Here is a 10619-nt window from a genome sequence, read left to right on the forward strand (position 1 = left end):
ACTCTTTTCCTTGCCGTATACAGAACCACGAAAGGCAACAAATGCGAATCTCTTCTGAACACCCCTCAGATGGTGAATTCAAAAATCAAGGTCATCGAGTATGTGACACTCCTCACCAACCCCAACGACACAATGACCCTCCTTTTCTTTATCAGAACCTTGTCCAACAAACCTGTTCATAGCTTGAATGTGGCACACTGAGTCGACTTGAAAAGGGATTGGCAATATTTAAAGGGACCTCTACCTTACCCGAATTGGCAACACGTACCTCCTACTCCCTCCTCAAAATACGGCCAAAGGACCTAAACATCCCCATGATACTCTCCAATGGATAAAGACTACCATCAAGCTTCAAAACTTGCAAGAAAAACTGCTTGAGCATGTTGTTTAGAGCCCTAAACTCCAAGTCTTCAATCCTCGCAGAAATATCCATCCCATTGACCTCCCTAACCTACGACATGCCCATTCATCTTTCCACAAACTCCTATAACTACCCCCTCGTGACTTGCCACAAACTCCTATTACGTGACCCGTCATAGCTGCTCGCCACATCTGTAACCTGACCCGTCGTGCCAACCAATCCCAAGTGGACACATGGCCCCCCCTCCCCCCACCTATCGACGACCAAGAATGCGGCTCCAATCGCCACCTCCCAAACGAAAAGGCAAGCGACCAGCTGTCCGTTCTTCGGTCGCTCGTCGCCGATGCCTACCTTTCTTCTCGAGAATTAGCTCCCGGAGCCGAGTGGATTCCCTACACCTTCACCAATACATTTACAACCATCATCTTAGAGGACCTCCCCCAGATAGCTAGAGCCTAGCAAGGCCGGTTCAACCCCACTAGCAAGAAAATTACTGCGTCCCATGCGGCTTTGGCTACTAAAACTCAGCCCTGCAACGCCAGTACAGCGGGGCTTGCTAACAGAGCAGCGCAATGCCCAAGCACTACGATTGGGTGAAGCACTTTCACCTTCCATCGCATTGGTCGACCAGTGTGCCAAACCCTATGAAGCATCAGCAATGTACCTTTCACATCACCCAAAGCCTTCATGGGAACTCGTTACTGCCACGCTATCTCGAGCATTGCAATGCTGAGATTTGAGCTTTGGGAGCTGCGTGGGGAGGTCCTCTCAGAGTTAGTGCACACGTACCAGATGGAGCGTGGCCTGTACGCAATTTGGGGTGCACTGGATGCGCTTTGAGGCGCTCTGCTTGGCTCTCTACGTTCTGCACAACCCTTACAAGCCAAAGAGATTGGCATGTGCCAGTAGGTAGCGAAGGGCGACTGGGTGTCTCACGTCATTGCGAATGGCGCATAGGTGCGAAATTTCGGAGCCCAGAAATGCAAGGTGCGTAATCGGGAACTGAAGGCGCTTCGCTGAGCACTCCGAATGAAAACGTACACAGAGGTGGATGCGCACAGACTGCGCTCCACCGTGTGCGTGTGCACTAGTGACTTATAAGCCTTAGAGTGGCAGTGCCCACGCGGTCTTGTTTCATCTATGCTCCTTTACACAGGACTGCATGATGCCAATAGTAGAGAGTCATGAAGAGCTGTGAGAGACGGCTATGGCTGCTCTGCTTCACGCAGGTAGCTCCCCCTCTCTCTTCAACGTCCACCAGGCTTCTCTTCCGGAAAGGCGCTCGTCGCAGTGCTTCGTCTACAGTCTCCTCGCTTCTCATACAAGGGCCGTCCCCTACGAGCCCATCAACTACGCCCTGCCGGAGGCACTGCAGGAGTTTCCCATTTCCAGAGAAAGTGATGTTACCTCTCTCACGGGAGATTCTCTCGCAATACGTGAAGTGGATGCTCCAGAGCGGATATCATTGCGTCGAAGTCTGTCTGCAAAAATCTCCAATAATGAAAATGGTCTCAGAGAGTCTGCAAGGTAAACCCCTCATGGCGTGTCTCCGCTTCTAAGAAATCCGTTGTTGCTGTATTTTCGTTTCGCAGAAGATTGTTCATTCCCTGCTAGTCTGTACTTGTAAAGCTCATATCCGTTAAACGCACGTAGGAAAGTCGGAATAAGGCTTGTCGTCCGCAGCAATTGGAAGGAAACTTGGTCTTTTCGGAACAACAGCTCGTTCAGGAAGACTCTGCCGGCTATGCCTCTCAGTTAAAACAGTGTCGGGATGCCGCTGCGCTCAAAGAGGGGAGACGGATTCATGAGCACATAATCATGTGTGGCCAGGAACAGGATGTATTCCTTGCAAACCATCTAGTTGAAATGTATGGCAAGTGCAGGGCTTTGGAGGATTCTCATTCCGTGTTTACAGAAATGTGCCAACGAAATGTGTTTTCATGGACTCTCCTGATCGCTTCATATGCACATCAAGGTCATGCCAATGATGTAATTCATCTCTTTCAACAGATGCGGCAGGACGGGGTGATACCCAATGATTTCACGTTCAGTATTGTCCTGAGTATGTGTACTATCCTGGGAGATTTGACACATGGTAAAAGTATTCATGCGGGTGCAATTGCTGGTGGGTTTGAGGTACACGTTGTTGTAGGGACTGCCATTGTGACTATGTATGGCAAGTGTGGGAATCTGGACAACGCAAGGAGGGTATTTGAGAAAATGTACGAACCGAATGTGGTCTCATGGACTGCCATGATTACAGCCTATACTCAATATGGGCACTACCGAGAGGCTTTCAGAATTTTTGAGCGAATGTGTCTCGAAGGTGTTGAGCCAAATAAATTTACGATCAGCATCATCCTTGGTACATGTGCAACTCCAGCTGATTTGCTACAGGGAAAGCTCATCCATGCTACTGCGATGGAATTTGGGATAGAGGCTGATATGATTGTTGGTACTGCTCTGGTCAGCATGTACAGCAAGTGTGGGAATGCAGAGGGTGCCCGATTGGTGTTTGATAACATGCAAGAGCGAAATGTGGTTTCGTGGACTGCCATGATTGCTGCATATGTCGAACATGGCCATAGCAAGGAGGCTTTTAACATTTACGAAGAAATGCAGCAGAGGGGAGTAATACCAGACAAGTACACTTATAGCACTATCCTTGGTGCTTGTTCAAGTGCAGCTGATCTGCCGCTGGGTACCCTGATACATTCAAAAATTGTGGATGATGGAGTTGAATCAGATGTGGTCCTGGAAAATGCTATTATTAACATGTATGGAAAGTGTGGAAGCTTGGAGGATGCAGAAAGGGTGTTCAACCAGATGTTTCAGAGGAATCTTATCTCATGGAATTCAATGATCACATCGTATACTATGCATTGTCGTGGCAAGGAGGCTTTGGAACTCTTTGAACAAATGCAACGAGAAGGTGTGATGCCAGACAGAGTGACTTTCATTGGCGTTCTCGGAGCATGTGCCTTTTTAGCAGCTCTTAAAGAGGGTAAGAAGATCCATGGTAGCATCGTTGCCCACAAGCTTCAGTCAGACGATGTTGTTGGGACAGCCCTTGTTAACATGTATGGCAAGTGTGGATGTTTGGAGGATGCTCAGATGGCATTTGACAAGTTACGAAACCGGGATGTGTTTTCATGGAATGCTGTGATTGCAGCCTATGGCGATCAGGGCTACGGTGAACAGGCCCTCCAACTATTTCAGCAAATGGAGAATGATGGGGTGAAGCCAAATGCGATCACTTTTGTGAGTGTGCTCTCTGCATGCAGCCATGCTGGCTTGATGGATGAAGGCAGTCACTACTTCCTTTCAATGAGTGAACATCATGGAATCACACCGCTTGTGGAGCACTATGGGTGCATGATTGATCTTTTGGCGCGGGCTGGACGGTTAGCAGAGGCAGAGGACTTGATAAAAAGAATGCCCTTTGAGCCTGATGCGGTGTCTTGGAAGTCCCTGCTTGGTGCCTGTAAGAGTTATGGTGATGTGAATCGAGGAAAGCATGCAGCAGAGCATGTGGTTGACTTAGATCCACAGAAGAGTGCTCCTTATGTGCTCTTGTCAAACATTTATGCTTCACATGGACGGTGGAATCAAGGTGCAATAATGAGAAAAACAATGGCAGACATGGGTGTGTAGAAGAGACTGGGAGGAGATTGATGTTGGAGTTGGTATTGCATGATGTGGAACAAGCACTGAAGGAAAGCTTTCTCTGCTCTTTCAGTGAGAAACTCGCCATTGCATTTGAGCTTATTACCACCACCCCCAGCAAATTTCACAATTTTCAGCTTCCACTAAAATCATTTCCAAACATGTTGGGTGAGGGATTATTCTGAGAGATCTCGTTTGATTACCACCACCCCCAGCAAATTTCACAATTCTCAGCTTCCACTAAAATAATTTCCAAACATGTTGGGTGAGGGATTATTCTGAGAGATCTCGTTTGATTGCTAATGGAAACTGTTCTTGTTAGGACTGCTGGAGATTATGCCAGTAATGTAAAAGCATCCGAATTCTCAGGCTCCAATTCAGTCCATGCAATCTGTAGCACAGCGATATTCTTTTTCAGCTATCCCACTGCTCCAGATATCATCCAGATATCATATTAGGATCAAACATCTTATCTAAAAAGCACATCTGTTTGTATTTGTCATGCATGCAGTGGCTGGGTGATGGGATATTAAATGTAAATGGTGTGCATTGTCGATAAAGCATTTGTGTGGCTGGGGTGGGACTTGGATGCTCCTGCAGTATTGGAAAGTGGTGTAGGTTGTAAGTTTGTGGGTTGGATGCAAAACCAGGTAGGGCCTGTGCAGTGCTTAGTTGGTCTGTGACTGATGAAGTGGCCTCTTGAGCAGGTGTAGAGGTTAAAAATTGCATGGATGGGGGTATCTTTTGGTGGTATCTTAGTCTCTTCAGGAGGTGTAGAGGTTAAGGATTGCAAGGGTAGTGTGTCTGTGTGTGTGTAATTTTCACTATTAAAAAAAAAGTGTGTGTGTGTGTTATGAATTAGCATGATGACTTTGGGTCTGTATGAATACAAAGATCCAGTTGACAACCACCATACCCTCTTGAGTGGTTGCAACTACTTGGACCTCTTGGAATCCTTGCTTGGATCCACGATATTTTTAGTGCCTTAGGACATGGCACTCAGGGTGGACTGTGCAAAACAACTGTCACCTAATTAGAAGTCAAATGCGTGCAAGTGCAATACAATCACTTTGGGCCAAGCCAAGGCAGAAAACCAATGCAAGAACAAAAAAATCCTAAGTATTCATCAGACTCAACCAATCTTTCGAAGAAGATTGAACAGTAGATGTCATCTACTTGATCCCTTTGGGATCCTCATCGTCCGAACGAGTGAGCATCAGAAACCCTTCATTGGATGGCTTGCATTGGAGCCTCGAAACTCATTGGTACTCTTCAAGCTCTTGCTCATGTTGTTAGATTACCTGCTCCTGATGTTCTTGCTCTATATCCATCAGTGCATTGGATGTGGCTGCGTGTAATCTACATATCCCAGCTCTGAACACTACTCTCTTTCCAAGCGCTCCACAATCATGGCTCCCAAGGGTAAATTCAAATCAATTCGTTCCCTTGCCGTAGCCAGGCATTGATACACTTGCAGGTACCAGGCATGTGGATCTACCAATAGAGCAAAAAGGGCATGATACTTGGAGTAGTCCATCCAAAAACACACCCTCTATAGATTGTGTCGCAATTGAAGAAGACATGTCATTTGAGTATTGACAGACTGTGCAATATCTATAGATAAAGCATAATACTTTTCCTCCCAATTTCCCACTTTGCCACTTTGCCATTGCACCACCCTTCCCCCTGTCCGCATCACTACCGTTTGCGGCACCTGGACTCGCAGTGCAAAGCACAAGAGCACCCACTGAACCGAGGCCCACATTTGAGCTGGGAACTCCACCAGGTCCACCACCCACACCCGCAAGCTGATTCTTGATGGCCCGTGAGCGAACTGCGGCGTGTCTCTGAAATGATAGTGCGCTACGAGCACACAATCTCGTTGTTCCACTCTTGCTGCAGTTCCCCTTGCAGAGTGCTCAAGAGATCTTCTATTGACTGACACATTCTCCAGCACCATCACCAGGTACTATATCAGGCTATCCGATTTCCTTCATTGTATCAATGATTTAGGCGTAATCTTCATGGAGCTGCTATGTCGCCTCTGTAGATGCCTCCGCCTCCCTCACTCATGATTCTAGGACTGTGAGGCGAGTCTCCATCTATCGCATCTGATCTGCTTGGATTCTCATTGCGGCATTCTCCATCCACGGCGACTTCCGACCACAACTCTACAATCTGTTGCTGCTGAGATTTTTGCTTGGCTGACCATTGGCTTGCCATATCCATCAAGAAATGTACACAAGCCTGCAACTAGGTAGGTTGTGAATCTGACTGTGGTAACTTCCATGGTGTAACCATCGTCGTGACTTGTGCAGTTGTCAAGATAGTTGAAATAGAAGAATTTGAGCAAGTCATCTGAGTCGTAGAGACAAACCTCTCTTCAGCTGCAGATGTCGCCAGTGTTGTGCTTGTTTGCGGCCATTGATTGAAGAACTCTCTCCCACCATTGTCGCAAACTAGATCCAAACCTAGGAGTGTTGTCAACAATTGAAGTCGGAGCTGCAAAACTCACCAAGTTGTTTGGCCTTGTTGTCATCACTGTTGTAGTCTATCTTTGTCTTTTAACAGCGATGTGAACTCTAGGTCTTCGATGAATTGAGAAGCTTCCTCATTACGTAACTTAAGAAACTTAGGGAAGTCTTGGGCCATCTCCCCCTTGCAACAATAGCTACATACGTGATGTGAGTACTTCTCCTCATTCCTATCATAGGACATTCCTTAGGAAACTCCTCACCTAGGGCTCCAAAACAGCGCGATGAAAGAAACTAGAGGACCATGGGTGACCTTAATTATAGGCCTCTAACACACAAAAATGCACCAAACACTAGAAAAGAGAATCACTCACATATTTCATCAAAGGCCGATCGAGTCTGTAGTCTGCAACACTAATTGACCTATTCCTAGCTTATAAATGGGCCTAGAGATGGCTCCAAAGAGTCAAGTTTCATTCTTGCTTCAAGTGGCTTCCTTCTATGCTTCTTCAACTTGCTAGTGCACCCTAACCAGCCTTTGCAACTGCCAACAACCTTTGGAATAGTCGCCTTTTGTACCTAACTACTGCATAACCATATCCTATTTGCATTCATACCTTGATCAACTGTGCATTAATCTTGATCGAACTTTACAAACCTTGTCTAACTACCATGTGGAAGTTGCACAGGTCCAGCCTACTTCTTGTGCTATACATGTTGCCCACATAGCAACCTACATGCTCCCCATGTGGAAGCCTTGCACTGGTTGTTAGATCTACTCTTGTCTCTTTGCCCACGTTTCATTTAACATCCACCATTGGTACACCTCCCCCATGCTCTCTTGATTTGGGGGCTCACAAATGGGGAGGTGACCTCCTAAACTCCAAGATATCCATGGGGGGACAAGATACTATAGCTACCATATGCTTGAATAAAACACCCCTCTTAAAAGGAGAATTGTTTAGTTAAAAAATTGAAGGAAGGCTTTTGACTAATATGTTTGGAATTATTATAGGATTATTCCTATAAGAAATGAAGGGGTTTGAGAATCCTTCATTTTCCTTGTGATTGCAAAGTAAATGTTACGCTCTAGCCGAGGTAGCATGACCTCGGAAGAATCAGTCGACATTTCCCTTATAGGATCTATCTTTGTAATATATGTGTTTGCGTTTTATGTAAATGATCGGGAGGGATTAATGTCAAGGTCCTAGGTGAGGGCTGATAGCACCAGACTAGATAGATCTGAGACCAAGGGCCTAGTGCAAAGATTGTGCCTAGGGGCAAGGAATTAAATGCATCCCAAGAGAGGGGTGAAATGTTGCATTAGGAAGGCCCTATATGGATGACATGTGGCATCTAGATCTATCTAGGGATTTGGGGTCTGTCAAGGCTAGTGAGAGAAGATAAGGATTGGGATTTTTTACGTGATTTCTGTACAGCTCTATCTCTCTTGCTTGGGAGTCTTGGCAGAATTGGCTGGGAGGCAAAGAAAGGTGCTACCCCCGTGATATCTCCAGTGGGAAAATCAGAGATAGGTGAAAGGCAGTTAACAGTTGGTATCAGAGCAGAAGGTTACGAAGGGGAAAGGTGTGGAGCGTGGGTGAGCGTTGGTGGCGAATCACCCAATGGTGACGACGAACAGCGAGAAGGGATCTGTGGGCTTGGACAAGAAGTCCAACGTGAGCGTGGAGTGAAGTTGACGGTCGTCGAAAGACCAGAGCGCAGACAGGTGGCGCGTGATAGTTCGTGGGTCTAATGAAAGGATCGATCGGCGCTCAACTGGAGATTCCAGACTGTTGGTGAGGCGACGCGTTGATCGCAACGACGCTGTGCAGTGCACTCTCGACGAAGATAGCTCACGGGCTTAGCTGGAGATTGGCGCAGAACGACGGAGAGTAGATCGTTAGTGCATGTGATTAGTCCAGGGGCTGGCAGATCGTCATCGATTGGAACGGAGAGCAGGGTTCCCGTAACCCTGACGGAACAGGGACCTCTGAAGGCACGGCGCCGATCAGTTAACTCAGAGATTGCAAAGGTTTTGGTAGACACGTATCATTTACAAGCAGGCAGTACGTGGAGGGCTGATCCGTGACAGAGTTTTGACCTGAGTCCCTCATACAGGTTTCGATCAAAGTCGATCAGAGAGAGCAGGTTTCGTGGACATCTGTATTCGTGACTATCTCGCGGGCCTAACTGGGGAACGAGTTCATAGACCAGGGGGCTCTCTGTCACTTGTGTCAATTCTGTGTTTTCTTCTTTTGAGTCAATTTGCTGATGCTCCGCTTGCATAGAGTTTACGGTCTACGATGTTATAGGGACATATGATGCCTGTGCAGATGCCTGTGTGCTTCAGTTAGAATTAGACTGCAGGAATTTCCCTAGTATAGGGAAAAGCGCCATATGTGATACATGCCTGTATTAAATGCGTGATCAGTGTGAATGTGGGATTGCAGGAATTCCCTAGTATAGGGAATTGTGTTCAGAGTGTCAGTACCCTGAATTGTGTCAGTTTGTGATTACAGTGTTCTAGGGGTGTTTTATAAAAATAAAAAAAAACCCAAAACAAAACACCTATTGAACTAAATGGAAGCAGAAGAAGGGGCTTCCAGGAGGGACCCTGGTGAATCAGGAGTCCGGCCGACCCAGCAGGGATCGCGCCCAGTAGCTCACACTTTATCTGGCAGGATTGCATTGTTGGAGGATGCCTTGCAACAGTTGTTAGCGCAGCAATTACAAGCCAATGCAGGGCAGTCCGAACTTAGGAGAGTGCTACAGAGTATGTCTGCCAGACCTTCTCGAGAGGAGAAGGGAAAGGCTCCAATGGAACCGGAGTCTAGTGTCCATACGGTCGAGCCTAGGAAGGCTAAAGTGCCAAATATTGCCAATTACAGACCGGAAAAGTATTCTGGTCGGATGAACGACCGTAGCTCCGATGTCATTGAGACCTGGTTACACAAATGGGACGAGGCGTTCGCCATTTGTGAGATCAGAAATGACATCAAAAAGATCCGCGAGGCCACCCATATGTTTAGTGAGGCAGCGGATCGGTGGTGGATTAAACAACAAAAAGATGGCATAGCATCCACTACCTGGGAGGGGTTTAAAAGAGAGTTCAGGAAACACTTCTTACCTCCTGACGAGGCATCCCGAGCTTGGGATCAATATAGGAACCTTCGTCAGAGAAATTTATCAGTGGCAGAATACACTGATAAGTTTCGAGAGAGTGTAATGAAGGTTGACGAACCCCTGCCTCAATCAATCCAAGTGAAAGATTTCATATTTGGATTGAATGATCGAATCAAAATGGAAGTTCGGGCTAAGTACGCGAACACGTTAGATGATGCAATAGCCATAGCCCTGAACTATGAAGATGCCAAGGGCAGCAGGCCAAGTGGGTTTGCACAGGTCAGAACCCAGTATGGGTATCCGAAGAAATCTGGGTTTAAGAAGAAATGGATTAGCAGAGGGAGTGGTTCTCAGCCGAGTGGTCAAGTCAAGCAGGCGAAACTGGCTGAAACTCCTAAACCAAGTACCACCATTGGAGTGAAGAGGAAAGTAACCCCAATGGCAGCCCGGAAGTCTCCCTTAAACCCAGAACAAAGGGAAAAAGCGAGAAGAGAAGGCTTATGTTTTGGTTGCCTTCAGCCTCATCAGTGGAAGGATTGTCCACGTAACAAAGATCGTCGGATGGCTGAGATGGTGGTCTCAGAATGCGACGTGGAGATGGAGGGAAGTCCCAGAGCGGAAGAGATGCAGATTCAGCTAGCGGGATCTTCTCAGAGGTTAGTACCTTGTTTGTTATGTGTGTCTGTTGCTAAGCTAGTAACGAGTGCACCTGATAACATCCTATCTAAGCCCGCAGCAACGGGGTATACAGCCTTTAATGATACGGAGTTAATTAAAATGAAAGGGCAAGTGGCCAATCATGATGTCATTGTGTTGTTTGACTCGGCGTCAACTCACAATGTGATTAACTCCAAGCTCGTAAAGAGGCTGAAATTAAAGACAAGTCCATCTGACTATGCGTATATAGTCAGGATGGCAGATGGAAGTTCAACTGAAGTATGGGACCAAAGGGTTACCCAGTTGGAGCTTCGGATTCAGGACTATGCTGAGAA

At 46.8% G+C, this 10619-nt stretch overlaps 1 protein-coding gene across 1 annotated transcript; it reads left to right on the forward strand.

Moving 5' to 3' along the window:
* The first annotated feature begins 1134 nt into the window (after positions 1-1134).
* On the forward strand, positions 1135-4222 carry LOC147881178 (pentatricopeptide repeat-containing protein At1g03540-like). Its single transcript, XM_087370271.1, has 2 exons — positions 1135-1888; positions 2020-4222. The coding sequence occupies exons 1-2, from the start codon at positions 1569-1571 to the stop codon at positions 4013-4015; spliced, it is 2316 nt and encodes a 771-aa protein (XP_087226397.1). The 5' UTR covers positions 1135-1568; the 3' UTR covers positions 4016-4222.
* Positions 4223-10619: the final 6397 nt, after the last annotated feature.

The sequence above is a fragment of the Dipteris shenzhenensis genome, chromosome 31, assembly GCF_047967505.1.
Source record: "Dipteris shenzhenensis isolate YYH24624 ecotype China chromosome 31, Dip_SZ_1.0, whole genome shotgun sequence".
NCBI classification, from domain to species: Eukaryota; Viridiplantae; Streptophyta; class Polypodiopsida; order Gleicheniales; family Dipteridaceae; genus Dipteris; species Dipteris shenzhenensis.